This window comes from Blennius ocellaris (genome assembly GCF_963422515.1).
Source record: "Blennius ocellaris genome assembly, chromosome: 24".
Taxonomy (NCBI): Eukaryota; Metazoa; Chordata; class Actinopteri; order Blenniiformes; family Blenniidae; genus Blennius; species Blennius ocellaris.
In genome coordinates this window covers 14,910,450-14,931,831 of record NC_137673.1, presented here as the reverse complement: position 1 = coordinate 14,931,831, position 21,382 = coordinate 14,910,450, and the positions used below count along the sequence as shown (strand labels likewise).

The following is a 21,382-nucleotide window of genomic DNA, read 5'->3' as shown; positions in this document are numbered from 1 at the left end:
AGAATTATTGCTTCACATCTAATAACATGCACTCTTCATGTGTAAAAACATGATTTTAAATTACTATTCCATTCTTTTTCTAAACTACGATAAACCATATTATAGTTTATAATACGTTTTTGAAGTGTCTCATTTTAAGATAAACTTGAACTTTGTTAATCCCAAATGGGGAAATTCAGTCGTCATCATCTCAACAGCTCAACATTGTACAAATATTCAAAGACTATATTATACTATAATATTCAAATATATATATATATATTGACTGTCTTACCGACTGACACTGTCAATTCGTAAGACAATCTATTTTATTAATTTATTTATTTAATTAAAACTCTATGTCTTAATGACTCGCTGACTGACGATGTGATTTCCCGCCTGATTTAAACAGAAATCAACCGAGGGGTCTGGTATCCAGAAATCACCGCTCCGGATTCTGTAGAGTTTCCATTGTGACGGCAGAAGAAAGGATAAAGATGAAAACAACAGCGTTTCCTCTCCTGTTGATACCCGTCTGTTGCCCGGAGGTCACTTCTGGGGCGACGTGGTCTTAAACCCCTGAATGGAATCACAAGCCAGCTGGCCCCGGCGCGAGGCGTGACGCCGTACGACTCCCGAGCTGGAATCTGCACGTTACTTTCCTTTGTGTGCTAAAAGAAGTGTGTAAAAGATGAAAGCGTGATTAAGCGCTAATGAAGCAGCTCTGTTGTCCCATCTGCTGTGACTCTCCCCTCACGAGGTTCTGACTCCCATCCAGCAGAAAGAGGAAATCCACTGACGAGTCCCGTCAGTAGGAATTACAGCAGGAAGTCCCCCCTCCCCCCGCGTTGGAAATGCTCAGACACGTCCGACATTTTCCCAATACATTTCCAGGGTTCCCATCGTTTTAACCGTCTGGGGCCGGCGGACGCACCGGCGCGTCCTCGTCACATGAGCGTCTGAAAAGGCAGTAGCGTCACGGCACAGCGTCGTCTGGTCCAGTGTTTCAATCCGTGTCCAAAGTGCAGATATAAAACTACAAGCTGGTTTTTAAATGACGTTGATCGCCCAAATAAAAGATATGAGGAAAAATATGTGTGACCCTTTTGTAAATAGTTTTACAAAAACGCCTGAGGCAGTGCTTCTATTTCACTGTAAATATCTGTACAGAACTGTTTGTTCAACTTTTCAACTGTTTCAACTTTTTGAAACTTGTGCAACTTTTTGACACTTTTTCAACTTGTAACATTTTCAACTGACACCTTTTCAACTTTTTTTCAACTTTTTGACACTTTTTTAACTGTTTCAACTTTTTGAAACGTTTTTAACTTTTCAACTTTTTCCACTTTTGTTAACTTTTCCTACTTTTTTCTACTTTTTCAACTGTTTGCACTTTTTTTAACGTGTTCAACTATTTCAACTTTTTGAAACTTGTGAAACTTTTTGACACTTTTTCAACTTTTTTTCAACTTTTTCAACTGTTTGACACTTTTTCAACTTTTTTTAACTGTTTCAACTTTTTGAAACGTTTTTAACTTTTCAACTTTTTCCACTTTTGTTAACTTTTCCTACTTTTTTCTACTTTTTCAACTGTTTGCACTTTTTTTAACGTGTTCAACTATTTCAACTTTTTGAAACTTGTGAAACTTTTTGACACTTTTTCAACTTGTAACATTTTCAACTGACACCTTTTCAACTTTTTTTCAACTGTTTGACACTTTTTCAACTTTTTTAACTGTTTCAACTTTTTGAAACGTTTTTAACTTTTCAACTTTTTCCACTTTTGTTAACTTTTCCCTACTTTTTTCTACTTTTTCAACTGTTTGCACTTTTTTTTAACGTTTTCAACTATTTCAACTTTTTGAAACTTGTGAAACTTTTTGAAAATCGTAAAACATTTTGAAAATCGTGCCAATTTTTTGAAAATCGTGCAATTTTTTGAAAACCGTGTAACTTTTTGAAAATCGTGCAATTATTTTTTTTTACTTGTGCAATTTTTTGAAAATCGTGCAATTTTTGGCAAATTGTGCATTACAGTTTCTATTTCACTGTAAATATCTGTATAGAACTGTTTGTTCAGTCCTGTTTTGATACATTTTAGTTCATTATAGTTTAGATTTACTTTACAAGTAAACAAAATGATTCGTTAACCATGTCTGTGACTTTTATAGTCAATAAATCTGTTTTTACCACCCGAATTTGTAATTTTATGGTGTTTTTAGGTCCACTGTTTTAATACAGTATGCCAAAGTGATGAAAATACTTCAGAAATGCATTTATGAGGTTGTCCTGAACAAAATGACACCAAACAAGGCGCAAAGTTTAAGGATTTTATATCTGAGATATAAAGGAAAAATCTATTGTAGTGAAAAACGGCACAAAATGCTTTCAGGCCCCGAAGGGTTAAATATCGAGCTGCACAAATAATGTGCATGCATGAAACCCTGAGGCCGTTGATTGTGGTTCACATATGCGGGGATGAACAGAGTCTTCCTCAGTTCCTCACGCCATCTTCAACCCTCATTCAGAGCTTAAGACTGAAGTAGTTATATATTACACATCACTGCTACATTAAACTGACAATTCACTGGAGTTTCACAACTTTATTGATTCATTTTTACTTGAAAATGTGGAGTTTAGTTCAGGGGCCAAATTCAACCCAGTGAAATGGTGCATAATGATCAGTGGATGTTTTAGTCGTTGGAGTTTTCCATCCAGAATGTAATATTTAAAAAAAAATATTGTGTGCTTCTTTGATTTTCATTTTCAAATTCAAATGGGTCTGTTCACACAAGGTGGGACAAAAAGTCACTTTTTTCATTCATCAAGAAAAATACCTTCAATTTAAACTGAAATCTTTTTATGTTTTAAAATGAAAATCAAAAATTAGTATTTTTCCGTTTTCTGAACAGGGAGTTCAAAAACCAAAACATACACTGACCCACAATATCCTTTAAATTTGAACTTGAACAGTGAAAATGTCTATAGTTTCATGAAAAACAAACAATTTACTACTGAAAATGACGACATAAAGCCCAGTTTAATGAAACTTTCCTGCAAAATACAATGAAATGTCTTAAAAAACACCCTGTTATAGAAGATTAGCCCTTTATTTAGGCGTTAAAGTACAATAATGCTTAGTATGTTATGCCGTGCATGTTATAATGCACCCAAAATAGCTTTGTAAGTAGAAATCTGCTCTGTTAGTTTATTAAAATATGTTGTTTTTTATGTTGTTGCGAATTATTAAGTTGAATATTAACAGACGGATGCACAATCTCTCTCTGCTGTAGTTAATTAGACCCTAACCCTATATATATATATATATATATATATATATATATATAAAATTCTTATATAAAATTTGTATTTTTCAGTTTTCTGAACAGGGAATTCAGAAACCAAAACATACACTGACCCACAACATCCTTTAAATTTGAACTTGAACAGTGAAAATGTCTATAGTTTCATGAAAAACAAACAATTTACTACTGAAAATGACGACATAAAACCCATTTTAATGAAACTTTCCTGCAAAATACAATGAAATGTCTCAAAAAAACACCCCTGTTATAGAAGATTAGCCCTTTATTTAGGCATTAAAGTACAATAATGCTTAATATGTTATGCCGTGCATGTTATAATGCATCCAAAATAGCTTTGTAAGTAAAAATCTGCTCTGTTAGTTTATTAAAATATGTTATTTTTTATGTTGTAGCTAATTATTAAGTTGAATATTAACAGACGGATGCGTCATCCTGCACAATCTCTCTCTGCTGTAGTTAATTAGACCCTAACCCTATATATATATATATATATATATATATTTTTAGATACATATATATAAAATTCTTATATAAAATTTTTATTTTTAAGTTTGCTGAACAGGGAATTCAAAAACCAAAACATACACTGACCCACAATATCCTTTAAATTTGAACTTGAACAGTGAAAATATCTATAGTTTCATGAAAAACAAACAATTTACTACTAAAAATGACGACATAAAGCCAATTTTAATGAAACTTTCCTGCAAAATACAATGAAATGTCTCAAAAAACACCCTGTTATAGAAGATTAGCCCTTTATTTAGGCGTTAAAGTACAATAATGCTTAATATGTTATGCCGTGCATGTTGTAATGCATCCAAAATAGCTTTGTAAGTAGAAATCTGCTGTTAGTTTATTAAAATATGTTATTTTTTATGTTGTTGCGAATTATTAAGTTGAATATTAACAGACGGATGCGTCATCCTGCACAATCTCTCTCTGCTGTAGTTAATTAGACCATATATATATATATATATATATATATATATATATATATATATATATATATATATATATATATATTCTGGCAGTGTTACTCTAATTTTTTTATGTTTTAAAATGAAAATCAAAAATTTTTATTTTTCAGTTTTCTGAACAGGGAGTTCAAAAACCAAAACATACACTGACCCACAACATCCTTTACATTTGAACTTGAACAGTGAAAATATCTATAGTTTCATGAAAAACAAACAATTTACTACTAAAAATGACGACATAAAGCCAATTTTAATGAAACTTTCCTGCAAAAAACAATGAAATGTCTCAAAAAACACCCTGTTATAGAAGATTAGCCCTTTATTTAGGCGTTAAAGTACAATAATGCTTAATATGTTATGCCGTACATGTTATAATGCATCCAAAATAGCTTTGTAAGTAGAAATCTGCTGTTAGTGTATTAAAATATGTAATTTTTTATGTTGTAGCTAATTATTAAGTTGAATATTAACAGACGGATGCGTCATCCTGCACAATCTCTCTCTGCTGTAGGTAATTAGACCCTAACCCTATATATATATATATATATATATTTTTTTTTTAGATACATATATATAAAATTCTTATATAAAATTTTTATTTTTAAGTTTGCTGAACAGGGAATTCAAAAACCAAAACATACACTGACCCACAACATCCTTTAAATTTAAACTTGAACAGTGAAAATGTCTATAGTTTCATGAAAAACAAACAATTTACTACTAAAAATGACGACATAAAGCCAATTTTAATGAAACTTTCCTGCAAAATACAATGAAATGTCTTAAAAAACTTTTCCTGCAGCTGTTTGACGCCCTGTTATAGAAGATTATCCCTTTATTTAGGCATTAAAGTACAATAATGCTTAATATATTATGCCGTGCATGTTATAATGCATCCAAAATAGCTTTGTAAGTAGAAATCTGCTCTGTTAGTTTATTAAAATATGTTGTTTTTTATGTTGTAGCTAATTATTAAGTTGAATATTAACAGACGGATGCACAATCTCTCTCTGGATGACTGCAGACATGTAATATTGTCATAATGGCGCGACGCACTGACCTGTAGCCGTCCTGCCACTTCCTGCTCTGCTCAGGTCCGTTGAATCCTGCGTGCATCGCAGCGCTGCATAAATATAAAATAGGCTACCTGAAGTTTTAATGCTTGTTTATTTCGTGGGGGGGATGAGAAATGCTCCGGGGGAAGGGAAAAAACAACGCAATCAGCAGATTCCGCTGGTTTCACTTTCTCGCATTATGTCACTAAATACTTTAACTGTCTCGAGGGACGAGTTCCAAACTCCTTCGGATGGTGACTTTTGTCTTTTTTTTAAGGAAAAGAAAAGTCTGTTTTTTACAGTTTTACAGCCGTGGAGGAAGCAAGAAGAAGAGGAAGTACTTCATTGGGTGAGTAGATCACTAAATCAACTTAACATGGAGTAACTCGGTGAGTAAAACTACATTTAAATGAGTAATTGAGCAAGAGAATAAGTGATTGGAGTGTCAATATATGTAGAAGTATGTAAATGATAGTGGAATTAATTTAAGTTCATACACTTGTTGTTGCGAAGTACTTCAGTCACACACACACACACACACTAGGCAGCCATTAGCAGCGCCCCATCCAATCGCCACGCTCCATTAGCCCCAGGCTCCGCCCAGCAGGCGCTCGGCGCTCGTTAACCTGCGTCACTAATGGCCCGCCCTACATCCACTGCACCTCGGAATACACTCCGCGGCGCGGTAATTGTTCTAATTGCTTAATTATTCGGCGGAGATAATAAGTCGCTATGATCTCGATCATCCAGTTAGATACCTGGTGAGCATAATGGGGGAATTTCATACTTCAGAGCGGAGAGAAATTAAAGTTTAGAATTCATTATATGTGTAAAATTAAAGTGAGGAGGGGTTGGGAAGCCTTATCTTTTTTTATTTAAATGTTGCTTTAACACCCTCTGGGGCCGGCGGACGCACCGGCGCGTCCTCGTCACATGAGCGTCTGAAAAGGCAGTAGCGTCACGGCGCAGCGTCGTCTGGTCCAGTGTTTCAATCCGTGTCCAAAGTGCAGATATAAAACTACAAGCTGGTTTTTAAATGACGTTGATCGCCCAAATAAAAGATATGAGGAAAAATATGTGTGACTTTTTACAAATAGTTTTACAAAAACGCCTGAGGCAGTGCTTCTATTTAACTGTAAATATCTGTACAGAACTGTTTGTTCAACTTTTCAACTGTTTCAACTTTTTGAAACTTGTGCAACTTTTTGAAACTTGTGCAACTTTTTGACACTTTTTCAACTTGTAACATTTTCAACTGACACCTTTTCAACTTTTTTTCAACTTTTTCAACTGTTTGACACTTTTTCAACTTTTTTAACTGTTTCAACTTTTTGAAACGTTTTTAACTTTTCAACTTTCTCCACTTTTGTTAACTTTTCCTACTTTTTTCTACTTTTTCAACTGTTTGCACTTTTTTAAAGGTGTTCAACTTTTTGAAACTTGTGAAACTTTTTGACACTTTTTCAACTTGTAACATTTTCAACTGACACCTTTTCAACTTTTTCAACTGTTTGACACTTTTTCAACCTTTTTAACGGTTTCAACTTTTTGAAACGTTTTTAACTTTTCAACTTTTTCCACTTTTGTTAACTTTTCCTACTTTTTTCTACTTTTTCAACTGTTTGCACTTTTTTAAACGTGTTCAACTATTTCAACTTTTTGAAACTTGTGAAACTTTTTGACACTTTTTCAACTTGTAACATTTTCAACTGACACCTTTTCAACTTTTTTCAACTTTTTCAACTGTTTGACACTTTTTCAACTTTTTTAACTGTTTCAACTTTTTGAAACGTTTTTAACTTTTCAACTTTTTCCACTTTTGTTAACTTTTCCTACTTTTTTCTACTTTTTCAACTGTTTGCACTTTTTTAAACGTGTTCAACTATTTCAACTTTTTGAAACTTGTGAAACTTTTTGACACTTTTTCAACTTGTAACATTTTCAACTGACACCTTTTCAACTTTTTTTCAACTTTTTCAACTGTTTGACACTTTTTCAACTTTTTTAACTGTTTCAACTTTTTGAAACGTTTTTAACTTTTCAACTTTTTCCACTTTTGTTAACTTTTCCTACTTTTTTCTACTTTTTCAACTGTTTGCACTTTTTTAAACGTGTTCAACTATTTCAACTTTTTGAAACTTGTGAAACTTTTTGACACTTTTTCAACTTGTAACATTTTCAACTGACACCTTTTCAACTTTTTTTCAACTTTTTCAACTGTTTGACACTTTTTCAACTTTTTTAACGGTTTCAACTTTTTGAAACGTTTTTAACTTTTCAACTTTTTCCACTTTTGTTAACTTTTCCTACTTTTTTCTACTTTTTCAACTGTTTGCACTTTTTTAAACGTGTTCAACTATTTCAACTTTTTGAAACTTGTGAAACTTTTTGACACTTTTTCAACTTGTAACATTTTCAACTGACACCTTTTCAACTTTTTTTCAACTTTTTCAACTGTTTGACACTTTTTCAACTTTTTTAACGGTTTCAACTTTTTGAAACGTTTTTAACTTTTCAACTTTTTCCACTTTTGTTAACTTTTCCTACTTTTTTCTACTTTTTCAACTGTTTGCACTTTTTTAACGTTTTCAACTATTTCAACTTTTTGAAACTTGTGAAACTTTTTGACACTTTTTCAACTTGTAACATTTTCAACTGACACCTTTTCAACTTTTTTTCAACTTTTTCAACTGTTTGACACTTTTTCAACTTTTTTAACGGTTTCAACTTTTTGAAACGTTTTTAACTTTTCAACTTTTTCCACTTTTGTTAACTTTTCCTACTTTTTTCTACTTTTTCAACTGTTTGCACTTTTTTTAACGTTTTCAACTATTTCAACTTTTTGAAACTTGTGAAACTTTTTGACACTTTTTCAACTTGTAACATTTTCAACTGACACCTTTTCAACTTTTTTTCAACTTTTTCAACTGTTTGACACTTTTTCAACTTTTTTAACTGTTTCAACTTTTTGAAACGTTTTTAACTTTTCAACTTTTTCCACTTTTGTTAACTTTTCCTACTTTTTTCTACTTTTTCAACTGTTTGCACTTTTTTTAACGTTTTCAACTATTTCAACTTTTTGAAACTTGTGAAACTTTTTGACACTTTTTCAACTTGTAACATTTTCAACTGACACCTTTTCAACTTTTTTTCAACTTTTTCAACTGTTTGACACTTTTTCAACTTTTTTAACTGTTTCAACTTTTTGAAACGTTTTTAACTTTTCAACTTTTTCCACTTTTGTTAACTTTTCCCTACTTTTTTCTACTTTTTCAACTGTTTGCACTTTTTTTTAACGTTTTCAACTATTTCAACTTTTTGAAACTTGTGAAACTTTTTGAAAATCGTAAAACATTTTGAAAATCGTGCCAATTTTTTGAAAATCGTGCAATTTTTTGAAAACCGTGTAACTTTTTGAAAATCGTGCAATTATTTTTTTTTAATTGTGCAATTTTTTGAAAATCGTGCAATTTTTGGAAAATTGTGCATTACACTTTCTATTTCACTGTAAATATCTGTATAGAACTGTTTGTTCAGTCCTGTTTTGATACATTTTAGTTCATTATAGTTTAGGTTTACTTTACAAGTAAACAAAATGATTCGTTAACCATGTCTGTGACTTTTATAGTCAATAAATCTGTTTTTACCACCAGAATTTGTAATTTTATGGTGTTTTTAGGTCCACTGTTTTAATACAGTATGCCAAAGTGATGAAAATACTTCAGAAATGCATTTATGAGGTTGTCCTGAACAAAATGACACCAAAAAAGGCGCAAGGTTTAAGAATTTTATATCTGAGATATAAAGGAAAAATCAATTGTGGTGAAAAACGGCACAAAATGCTTTCAGGCCCCCGAAGGGTTAATCTCCCCCCCCCCCAAAAAAACCCCAAACCTTCAGCGCTTACCTTGAGTTTCTCATAGCGGTCGCTCAGCGCTGCCACCTGGTGGTCCCGGTGCCTCCCCACCAGCTTGCACAGCGAGCAGATGAGCTGGTCGTCCGTCACGCAGTACATGTTGACCTTCTCCTCGTCGTGCTCCAGGCACTGCAGCCCCCGCAGGTGGGAGTCGGGCATGGGCTCGATGAGCCGGTGTCCGGTGAAGGGCTTCTTGTTGGGGTGCGTGGCCCGGAGGCACTCCTCGCAGTACGACACCTCGCACGTCACGCACGTCTTCACGGCGTCCTGCGGCGGGTCCTGCTCGCAGAACTGGCACTGCACCGGCTCCGGGGGCGTGGCCGGGCCGGACATGGCGGCGCTGACGGGGACCAGCGCCAGGCGGTCGCTGCCTTCTTCCCCGGGGGAGTTGGGTCCGCTGTGCGGGGCGGGCGGCGGCGGCGGCGGGGGCCCGGCCGACGAGGACGACGAGGACGCCCGCTGGACTCGGTCGATGATGTTCTGCAGGGTCACGTTCCTCTTCAGTCCTTCCAGTCCGCGCTCGGGGCTCAGGGAGATGACATAGCGGCAGGTGGGGCACTGGAAGGCGCCGATGCTCTGGACGGATTCGCTGGTGGTGCAGTGCGAGACCAGGATGCGGTGGGCGCAGCCGAAGCAGAGGCTGTGGGCGCAGGGGAGCAGCAGGGGGTCCTCGAAGAGCTCCAGGCAGATTGGGCAGGTGAGCTCTGACTCCAGAGTGTCCATCCTGCTCAGAGGGGGCCAGGCGGGGCCGGGCGCAGAGTCAGCGAAATCCAGGGGAGCTGCTCAGCTGTCTGGGAGGGCCAGAGACAGAGATAGATGGACGGGTGGGGGGGTGGGGGTGGGGGGGGGGGAGGGTGGAGGAGGAGAAACCAGGGAGTTGTGATTAAATGGTGTGAAACAGCTTTACTTCTCACCGTTTCCTGGGGAGGGCTTGTATCTCAAGCTGGCAGAGCGACGAGTTGGACCTTTAGACCAGACAGCACATCTCACATTTACACCTTTGGAATGAATGAATGATTAGGATTATTTCTGCCCATCCCTTTTAAAACACATTAAGTTCCTCCTGGACACCATAGAAAGAGTGGAAGTAATAGAAAATAAGAGAAAAATCATCACTTTTCATTTTAACCGTTGATCATTTTACATTTCAATGGGTTTTTTTAAGCATAAAATAGAAGTTGTTGCTGAGTTGATTCCATAATATGTCTCCCACACGCTATCCAGTCCTCTTGAATTTGGTCAGAAACATTTAAATTCTCCTACATATTGATGGAAGGGGTTAGCGTTAGCGTTAGCGTTAGCGCTGCAAGCGTTCAAACTCAGCGTACCAGAGAATGAAACCTTGAACGTTCACCTACAATTATCTGGAAAACAACTGATTCCCTATACACGTGAACCCAAAAACGGGAACGATCAGACCGGAACACTATTATTTGATACCCAAGCTCGGCGCTCCGCTTTGATCGGGTTAGCGTTAGCGTTAGCGTTAGCGTTAGCGTTGGCGCCGCAAGCGTTCAAACTCACCGTACCAGAGAATGAAACCTTGAAAGTTCACCTACAATTCTCTGGAAAACAACTGATTCCCTATACACGTGAACCAAAAAACGGGAACGATCAGACCGGAACACTATTATTTGATACCCAAACTCGACGCTCCGCTTTGATCGGGCTAGGGTTAGCGTTAGCGTTAGCGTTGGCGCCGCAAGCGTTCAAACTCAGCGTACCAGAGAATGAAACCTTGAAAGTTCACCACAATTATCTGGAAAACAACTGATTCCCTATACACGTGAACCCAAAAACGGGAACGATCAGACCGGAACACTATTATTTGATACCCAAACTCGACGCTCCGCTTTAATAGGATTAGGGTTAGCGTTAGCGTTAGCGTTGCAAGCGTTCAAACTCAGCGTACCAGAGAATGAAACCTTGAAAGTTCACCACAATTATCTGGAAAACAACTGATATCCCTATACACGTGAACCCAAAAAACGGGAACGATCAGACCGGAACACTATTATTCGATACCCAAACGTGACGCTCCGCTTTAATCGTCCCGGGAATCGCGGCCCTCCGAGACGCTGCGCTAACCCACTTCGGCCCCTTTCACGACTCTCGCCGTCGCTTTGAGTCCCGGCTAATCTGGGATTAACCGGCCTCTCCGATCCATCGGTCCGTCTGCAGTGTGTTCCGACTGCAGAGCGACTCCGCGCTAATCACTTACTGTAATGAACACCCTCTTGTTTCTTTACAGCGCGCTCTAATTTATAGCGCCACGCTGCCAAGCACTTTGGCAATCAGAGCTTCTTCTTCTTCTGTTTTTTATTCCACTGAAAGGAAAAAAAAAAAAAGGTTGATTGGAATGCAAACTGTTAAATAGGCACTGGAGGACTCATTTTGTAGTTTGATACTGATGAAATGTACTTTTTTCAGTGGATCCTCTCGACTCAGGGCCGAATCAACAGCAATAAATAAGCTTGTGGGTAATCCATTCATCCAGTCATTTATCGCTGATCGGCCAAAAAAATCACTCCGTCAGTCAGAAAGTTTGCTCCGGAACCGTCTCGCCACCCTGCGGCATTTGCTGAAGGTTGAGTAAAGCTGATCTCCTTTGATCTATGCAGGCTCTCCTGCTGAGATCATAGCAGGTTGAAGGAGATCAGCGATGCTAAGATCAAATAATTTCTCCTGCTTTGATGAGGTGAGGCACCTCATCAAAGCAGGAGAAATTCTTTGATCTATGCGGCTCTCCTGCTGAGATCATAGCAGGTTGAAGGAGATCTGCGATGCTAAGATCAAAGAATTTCTCCTGCTTTGATGAGGTGAGGCACCTCATCAAAGCAGGAGAAATTCTTTGATCTATGCGGCTCTCCTGCTGAGATCATAGCAGGTTGAAGGAGATCGGCGATGCTAAGATCAAAGAATTGTCTCCTGCTTTGATGAGGTGCCTCTCCCATCCTCTTTGTATGTTTTTCCGGCTGCTTCGGCTTCCAAACTGGAATTGTTTGGTCTCACAACAGCCTCTTTCAATCAGCCCGGGTGAAAGTTTCCTTTGAGGCCTTGTTTATCTCCCGACATCGCCGGGGGGGGGGGGGGGGGGGGGGGGGCGTTAATGAAACAACTGTCGGGGACTTTGACGTTTTCCAACGAGTGAAAAGAGAAAGACAGCAACCTTTTTAAGATTAGATTCAATCTGCACCGAGCCTCGAGGGGAGAGAGAACAACTCCAAAGGATTAGCAGCAACTGTTAAAAAAAAAGCATATTTAGAATGAAACAACCCGGAATTAGCAGGGACGATCATAACGATGCAAATGGAGGTGATAAGCAGTTAAGAAGTCATTAGTTGTGGAATCATGTTTTCCCCAATCAAATGTCTGATTTTTTTATTTCCCAGGCAGTGCAACTCTCATCTCTATTTTTTTTTCAGCAGATGTCACTGTTTACCGCGATTAAGGCTCGTGTGCACCGAGCATCCCCTCCGTTCATCCGCCCTGCCGTCCTTATGCATGAGTTCCTGTTCTATCCTCCAGGGGGGAGGAGGGGGGAGGAGGAGGAGGGGGGAGGGGGGGGGGGAGGGTGCTGCAGATAAACTCTGGGCACTCGAGCCTCGCTGCACCATTCTGGGCCAACGTGATCTCTGAGGTCAGATAAAGACGCAGCGGCGATTGAAGGAGGGTGAGAGAAGTCGGCCACATGTGCTGGAATGCACCCCGCCAGATGTTCCGTCCCCGGTGACTGACACTTGTTGACGTTCCACTGAAGCCGTTTCTTGGCCCATTTGGTGGGTTTCCTCTCAGCGCAGCCGTAAAAAGCTGAGTCGTCACTTTCCTTTTGTTTGTTTTCGCAATGTAATCTCGTTTTAAATCCACAAACAGATCCAGAATAGCCTCACGGCACACGGACTGCCGGCTTTAAGTGCGACACACTTTCCCAACGCGAGCCTGATTGCACATGTGCAACAAATCCGTCACGACTTGGTGGATTTGTTCGCTTCTCCGACCGAGGAGCAAAAACATGCGATTATGGACAAAATAAAATCCTTAAAGGTACAGTATGTCTGATTTATGCCACGTCACTAGTTATGTTTAAGGTTTTAATTACAAAAACAATTGAAGAAATAATCAGTAAATATACTATTATTAATATATTAGTATTATTATTATTATTAATAATAATAATAATTGTTATTATTATACAAATCTTTACCAATTTATTTTTGTATTTTAAAAATGTTTTGTGAGGGAATAAATAAATAATAAATAAAAAAATACATAAATAAATTAATTAATTGAAGTGGTAGTACTGGGTGGTGCTTTGTCATATATGAAATTGTTTTCAAAATTAACTTTATTAAGTCACGTCACTGTTATGTTTAAGGTTTTAATTACAAAAACAATTGAAGAAATAATCATTAAATATAGTATTATTAATATATTATTATTATTATTGTTAATATTATTATTATTAATCATAATAATAATAATAATACTTGTTATTATTATACAAATCTTTACACATGTATTTTAAAAATGTTGTGAGGGTTTAAATAAATAATAAATAATAAAAAAAATACATAAAGAAATTAATTGAAGTGGTAGTAGCGGGTGGTGCTTTGTCATATATGAAATTGTTTTCAAAATTAACTTTATTAAGTCACGTCACTAGTTATGTTTACGGTTTTAATTACAAAAACAATTGAAGAAATAATCATTAAATATACTATTATTATTATTATTAATCATAATAATAATAATACTTGTTATTATTATACAAATCTTTACAAATGTATTTTTGTATTTTAAAAATGTTTTGTGAGGGTATAAATAAATAATCAATTAAAAAAATTAGACATAAAGAAATTAATTAATTAATTGAAGTGGTAGTAGCGGGTGGTGCTTTGTCATATATGAAATTGTTTTCAAAATTAACTTTATTAAGCAGAACCGTGAAAAGCTGGGGGGTGGGGGGGGGGGGGGGGGGGGGGATGTATATTCACAGCATGCTGAGGGCTTCTGCAGCACTACGTCTTGTTCTACTGCCCTCCTCTGGGGAAACATAGATTAATACAGCCTTGAAAAAAAGAGCTTGATCATGCCTTGACTAATGGAGCTGGCTTGTTTTTTTTGTTTTTTTTAAAGCCAGGTGCTCTAATAAAGTGGATCAGCCCGGCTTTATTAAGTAGCGACGCTTGTGCGCCGGCAGGAAGTGAGCCGTTGTTTTCTTAACGGGCAACCGCAGCTGATTTAACGAGGCAATAAACCAGCCACTCTTTTCTAACTTTCTGCTATTTAAAGACATTTTGAGGAGGAGAGTGATGACGGGGACATTTCTGTGCAAATCCTGTCAGTCCAGTCACGTAAACGGCAGGAGAGTGAGGGAAATGAGGAACCTGAAAGCACCACGAGATTAAAAAAATTTAAAAATCCTGTTCAACCTGACAGAGATAAACACACTCAAGCATGAACATATTGACTTGGAGTGACAGCTGTTGAACCACCAGCTGATGGAGCAACTTGTTTATTTCTTTCACCCCCCCCCAGTACCAGTACTCCTCAGTAGGGGGCAATGCAAAGCTGCAACCTGCAATTAGCATCCCGAGCTAATCTGCAAGCTAACCCCACACAATTCTAATCACTTCTTTACAAACGCCATGAAGAAAAAAAGGATCAAATGTGATCAAATGTGTATAAAAGATAAGACATAAATTCCAAAAAAATGAAGCAGGACAGTTGTATAGAAAAACGTTACGAGATTTAAACACGAAAAAAAATTTAAACTGAGTTAAATTAGTGGATTTTAATGAGAATGAGTGAGTTTAAAAGTAATTTTCAATAAAGACTGACTGATTTTTAAGTGACCTAAATTAGTAGTATTTGTTAAAAAACAAATTACTGAATTAAGTATGTTTTAATTGATTGCTTGTATGTATTTAACATTTTTTCAATCCAACAAATTAAATAGCTTTTTTTTGTTTGTTTTTTTAGAAAAATGACTGATTTTGTATTTTAAAGTAAAATAAAATTAGGAATTTAATCTCAATAACTTCAAACTGCTCATTTTAAAATCATCCAAACTAGAAAATATCGTCCCAATAACAAGATATGAAACTAAAATTGGAGAAAGATTAGTCAGCAATTCAATGATGCTGCTTTACAAACCATACAGAACAAATATTTGAAAATATAACGTAAAAAAAAAAAAAATTCTATCAATAGCAAGGATGGGCAACCAAGTATTTATAGATTAAAAAAAAATTTTTTTTTGGAATCTCCACAAACTTAGAAGGTGAATCTGCCTGTCGCCAACTAATAAAGCCCGTCCTTCCTGTTTATTCCACGCCCGCCCCCCCCCCCCCCCCGCTAAATCTTTCATCAACTCTGGGTGCAGCCGGGTCGCAGCTTTCTCCTCCGCTCATAGTTTAAGCTGCTAAAATTTTCATAGGCTCTACTCTTTCGGTCCATTTTCTAAAAAAACCGGTCGCCGGTACAAACGGGGGCGAGAGGGAGTCTCGCTTTCCTTTTAATACGGAAAAGAATGTGAGCGGGTTTACGTAATATATGGAGCGGCTCGCTGTGCTGACAATGACGTGTAATTCTCTCGTGGTTTTAATCACAAAAGTTGTTTCTTTTTCTTTTTTAAACTTGGATTTTATGACTCTTATTAGATTTTGCGGGAAGAATTAATCATTCAGGCGCGTCGTAAAGCGACAGTTTGAGCCGAGAGGAGATCCCGCCGTCTCCTCGCTTGTGGTAAATGACAGGAAATCGCCCCCCCAAAAAAAAAAAATATATATATATATTTATATAAAGGGGGTAGGGGGCAGGGGCGTCTGTTTTGGTGGCCTGACGTGAGCGACTGTGGCAGTTCACGAAGCCAGAACTGAGAAGTAGGTCATCCCCATTGACCTGGCTCACATAATCAGCATACACTCTGCGTGTGTGTGTGTGTGTGTGCGTGTGTGTGCGTGTGTGCGTGTGTGTGTGTGGTACTTTATGATTGTGCTGCTGTTCCAATTCTCCCTTAACTGGCAAGAGGCGGAAAATAGCCAGCGAAGGAGGGCATCTGAAGTAAAACATGATGATATCTGCCTGTCAGCTTGAATAAAAGTCACATTTGAAGGCCTTAAAGTAAAAAAAAAAAAAAAATACAAATACAAATAAAAAGAAATGATTCCTCGTGATAAAAGCAAACGGAGAGCAAAAAAAAACAAATAGGCTACTTTCCACACAAAACAGGAAAATCATTTCTCAATTATTCAGGTTTTTTGTTGTCGCGAATTCCGCTTTAAATTATTCACATTTTTGCACACGCCAGAGCAGATCCTTCGTTTATCTTCCAGTTTCATGAGCATTTAAACCCTTTGACGCAGGGGCGGGGGCGCGGGGGCGGGGGGGTTAAACATGGGGTCCGACTGCAGCCTGTGAGATGCTTCAATCTGGAAAATTGACAAAAAGATCAAAGGAACCTTTGATTTTTGAAGGTACATGTGATATTCATGATATTTTTTTGGACATTTCACTGTATTTTGCACCAGAAAGCATCATAAAAATTGGCACTATGTCGAGATTGTAGTAATTATCGAGATTTCCATCACTTATATTTCGTACCACAACAAATTCAAAGGTGATTATGGCAGTATGTCACCGGTGTGGCCCACGCAAGATGAAATTGGACTGTATGTGACCCCTGAACTAAAACATGTTCTGCTTCGACACCTTGTTGACTGCCATCCAAGAATTTACCCCCCCCCCCAAAAAAAGCCCCCCTCTGATCCTTATAGGATTTCCGAGGAGGGAAAAACCCTGTAATCTGCTTTCCCAGCAGATCGCGGACGGCAGATGAAGCCTTACGTGGGTTTTTAGGGTCGCGAGTGTCGCGTCAAGGTCGGGGGTTGGATTTTAACCCGCAAATTGATTCTGACAAGTCGGGATTTGATCCCGCTTCTTTGCACAAAGGCTGCCCTGTACAGAAGCCTGAGGTTTCTGTCAATCTGAGGTTTCTATACAGTCCGTGGCCTTGCTCGCCACACGTGGCGCCATACGTCCGGTGATGACAGCGGGAGATAACGTGGTCGAGAGCAAAACTCCACTTTTAGGCTTTGAGCTTTAGACGTCAAACTCAAAGGAGAATTGGATTTCTAAATCTCTTTCATCTCTCTTCACCCCCCCCCCCTTGCCGCTGTTTGCTTTGACTCCTTGTCTACGGCCAGGCTGCAGTTTGTCCGGCTTTTTTAAGCAAGTTAACAACAACAACAACAAAAAACACAGTTGCTACACACACACATATACACACCAAGTCTTTGTCTGATTCTAGAAGCCCTGCCATGCTAATCCCTAATCCGCTTCCTCTCACAGTGGCTGTGACCAATCACGGCCTTTCATGTTCTGACGCGGTCAGTTACGCTTAACGGGATTGGCTGGTCACCGTCTGGTCTGCCAGGGTTATTACTGAATATGATGAAGGGTGACACTTGAGATTGGGGTTTGTGTATATATGTGTGTGTGTGTGTGTGTGGGGGGGGGGTCTGGATGGTGTGACCCAGATTGCATCTGGCGTCAGTGCGTGAAACGAGATGTGATGTTTGGGGATGAAGATTAAAGGAGACTAGAGCAAGTCTGGTGCTGTCGAAGGAGAACTCCATTGGGGGGGGGGGGGGGGGGTTCTTCATTTGGGTGATGAAGGCAAAACTCAAACAACAAAACACCACGGAAAGGACGTCTCAAAACACAATTCCGACAGCTAACAGGGACACAGGACATTGCAAGGAGCGCTACAAGATGCCACCAGTCGCATCGAGTCCAGATTAGAGAGAAATCGTCTCGAGATGCAATAAAAAAGCAGAACGATTCTCCGGGGAGAGTTTAGTGCTTTGCCCTCTGCGACTTCCTTTTCGAAATTAGATGGACAACACCAAAAGAGATACCCATGAGCCTGGATTTGCCCTCCAGCTGGAGTCAATTTTATAGATTTTAATTAACAACAAACTCCATTGCTGGAAAAAAACAATTAAAAAAAATCTTGGGATTTTGGTTGTTTTGGCTTCAAATCTGTACATAACCTGCTAAAATTAGCTTTGACAGATACAAATGACAGGATGGAAACTGATTATTGAATAAAGGTGTGCATTTCCAGAAGATAAAAGCAAGTGTGAATGCTGAAGGTTGAATCAAGCTGACCTCCTTTGATCTATGCGGCTCTCCTGCTGAGATCATAGCAGGTTGAAGGAGATCAGCGATGCTAAGATCAAAGAATTTCTCCTGCTTTGATGAGGTGCCACTCCCATCCGCTTGGTATGGGACCTTTTTTTGTAGGTTTTTTGTGATTTATTCAGAAATGGACATTGTGGCATAAGACTCACACGGCAGAGCAGTCGTCTCATGACCAAGCTGCACGTTTTGATATTCGAATGGTTCAAATCGGTTAAAGATTGCAGGAGTCATAGCGCAGCGGCAAAGAAGTCAGAATAATAATGACAAAGATTTTGATCAGTGATGTAATGACTGACTTCAGCATTCACAAAAATATGGCTAAACGCTGTATGCGTTGCTAAAAATGTGTAAAGTATGGCAGTTTCTCAGTGGACTAATATAACTACTAGTTTCTGTTAAAATATTTAGTTTACCACAGAAAACACTGAAAAATCAGGTTAGACATATGAGCATTATCGGTGGTCATTGCTAACGCTAACCCTCTGTGTTTTCTTTCGTTTCCATGGAGACAGAGTCGGAGCGTTTGCACAAAGGTGGGTTTTCCGGGGCTGAGGATCATTGCCATGCAACTGGACACTTAAATCCCGATTAAAGTTTTCCCTTTGACTCCTCCCACAATTATTCAGCTCTGCTCTGGCACATGGCACCACGAGAGGAAGTACTTTGTCCTCCGCCCAAAATGGGCATGTGTGGGCGGAGCCAGTCCAGCTCACACAGACACAGCAGATTCTGAATGCAGCTCCTAGGATCCAAGGTTCAAATGGAGAAAACTCAAGGGAAAGCTGAATTTAGGGCAATAAACTTTGAACGCAGTGGTTTTTGTACCAATAAGACCATGTGAAAGTGTCGAACCGGTGATATTATACAACCCTTTTAAATATAAGTAAAATTTTTTTACATGACTGGAGTGTACAAGTTCACGTGTCTTTATGAAAACATGAACTTCACTTAACCTTTCAACAATAACACCTTTTAACAGCGTCATAGCAAGCTAAAAGAAAAAGTATTTTGAAAAAAAAAAAAAATCCATTCAGACATAGAAAACGCTGATACGGCAAAGTCACTTCTCTTTTAAAAGATTCCACACACTTGAGGATGCCGTCCCGTGCTCACTCGCAGCAGAGTAAACATGAAAGGGAAACCTCAGGAATGTCATTAGGGATGAAAGAAACCTGCTGAACCTTCACGCGCTTCCCTCCGCAGACGCCAACCAAATTCGGTTAAACGCCTCCCGCCGCGATCACACGATGCTTTAACGTCGCCCTCAAAATACACGCTTATAGGATTTCCCCGCGACGCCGGAGATGAAAGTGATTAAAGGGCGGGGTTTTCCCCCGAAGTGCGGGAATTATCATTGCATACTTTGATTGGGTAATGAAATGTTTTTTTTTTCCCCCCCCCCAACTTAAAAGCAAGATGACGCAAAGCATGAAAAGAAACATGAACTCTCTTTAACCCCGTGGTGTCCCGCTCCAGCCAGCACCTTTTCTGCCATAACATCAAACATCTGGATGGTTCCGCAATGTGCTAGCAATTATCCACGAGCTCCGAGCCCCTCGAGGACGGCAGCGGGACCTCCAGTCAATCTCGTGTTTACACCCAATCTGAAGGGTGGGATGTCAGGAAGAGTGAGGGTCTGTGACTTTCAGGGGATATTCCAGACGTTTTGAACATCTGCCGATCGAGAGAGGCCCGCGATGACCGTGATGTTTCCGCGGTCTGACCGCAGTGGACGGATGTTTGTCAGGCAACGTAACCAGCGATGTGAAGGTTTCCAGCGATAACAACTCCAAACGGTATTTGTTATAAAGCGCTGGTTTTCGCGCCTGGAGTCTGAGTCGGGTTAGCTAATCCGCGCCATCTTGAATTTAGCGTATTTTTGATGGCGGCTGCACGCGACGCGTATGGCTGGGAAGTGGCCGTGGACTCGGGGATTTCTTGAAATCGTATTTGCAGATGAAGACCATTTTAAGTCACTCTATGTTGGAAAAACTTTGATTGACAGGCTGCCTTCATGTTCAAAGCCACGTTATCGCGCTTGTGTTAGAAAAGTACTTAAAAATGGCCGAAATGCTGAAAACGACGTCATCAGCATGCGTGAGTCGGAACTATTGGTTGTTTTTGTAAATGAATTGAAAAAAAAAAACATACATGCAGAGAAGGATGCGCTGTAAACATTAACCACCATTGTTTTTCTTGTCAAACTACTCGCACGTGTGCAAAATAACTATTTCCCGTTGCCATGGTAACGCAGGGACATCAGTGTGTCAGGAAGAACGCCTTTTCAGTCTCGAGAGTTCTCAATGAGTTGGAGCATTTTCAAAACGTTGCTTTCCTGCGATTTGAAAAACTTCCATTTAAAAGTAGTTGGAGTGTTTTCAAAAAGTTGCGTTTTGCTACTTTTTACACAGAGTTTGAGTGTTTTGAAAAAGCGTGCGTTTCCCTCTGTTTATTCGGAGTCAGAGCGTTTTCCAAGAAATTGTGTTTTCTTTCCATTTCGACGGAGTTGGAGCATTTTCAAGAAGTTGCATTTTCCCCCCATTTCCACAGAGACACATTTGGAGTCGCTGGGTACTTTTCAGTTTTTTAAAACATAGAGGCTTCTCTGTCACCCGTCTTAATAGATGGATTTGGACTAGAGGGTCTATTTCTGAATGTTGTTGAGACAAAAGAGTAAAAGTTGCAAGTCCAGCATCAGGAGGTTCTCGGAGACGACGTCCAATCGTCTCCTTCTGTTAGTTTTTTGCATCGTCATCAAGTCTTCAGGCCTTTCAGATGAACTGACGGACGGTGTGACTGTGCTGCTCTGTCCCAGGTTGTGTCTGACATCTTCCAGAATCTTGTCTGGGACAAGCTTCAGCACCTTTCAACTAGGGCTGCAACGATTCGTCGACGTTGTCGACAAAAATCAATAATAGA

The 21,382-nt window shown here is 38.9% G+C and overlaps 1 protein-coding gene across 1 annotated transcript in view; it reads right to left on the bottom strand.

The window, feature by feature from the left end:
- LOC308147455 (E3 ubiquitin-protein ligase Midline-1-like) overlaps positions 1 to 21,382 on the bottom strand; it is a 56,034-nt gene that overhangs the window by 29,500 nt on the left and 5,152 nt on the right. Inside the window, exon 2 of the mRNA XM_080519591.1 lies at positions 9,248 to 10,047. Coding sequence (XP_080375717.1) covers positions 9,248 to 9,979 — 732 coding nt within the window. The 5' untranslated portion in view covers positions 9,980 to 10,047. The remainder of the gene's footprint in view (positions 1 to 9,247; positions 10,048 to 21,382) is intronic.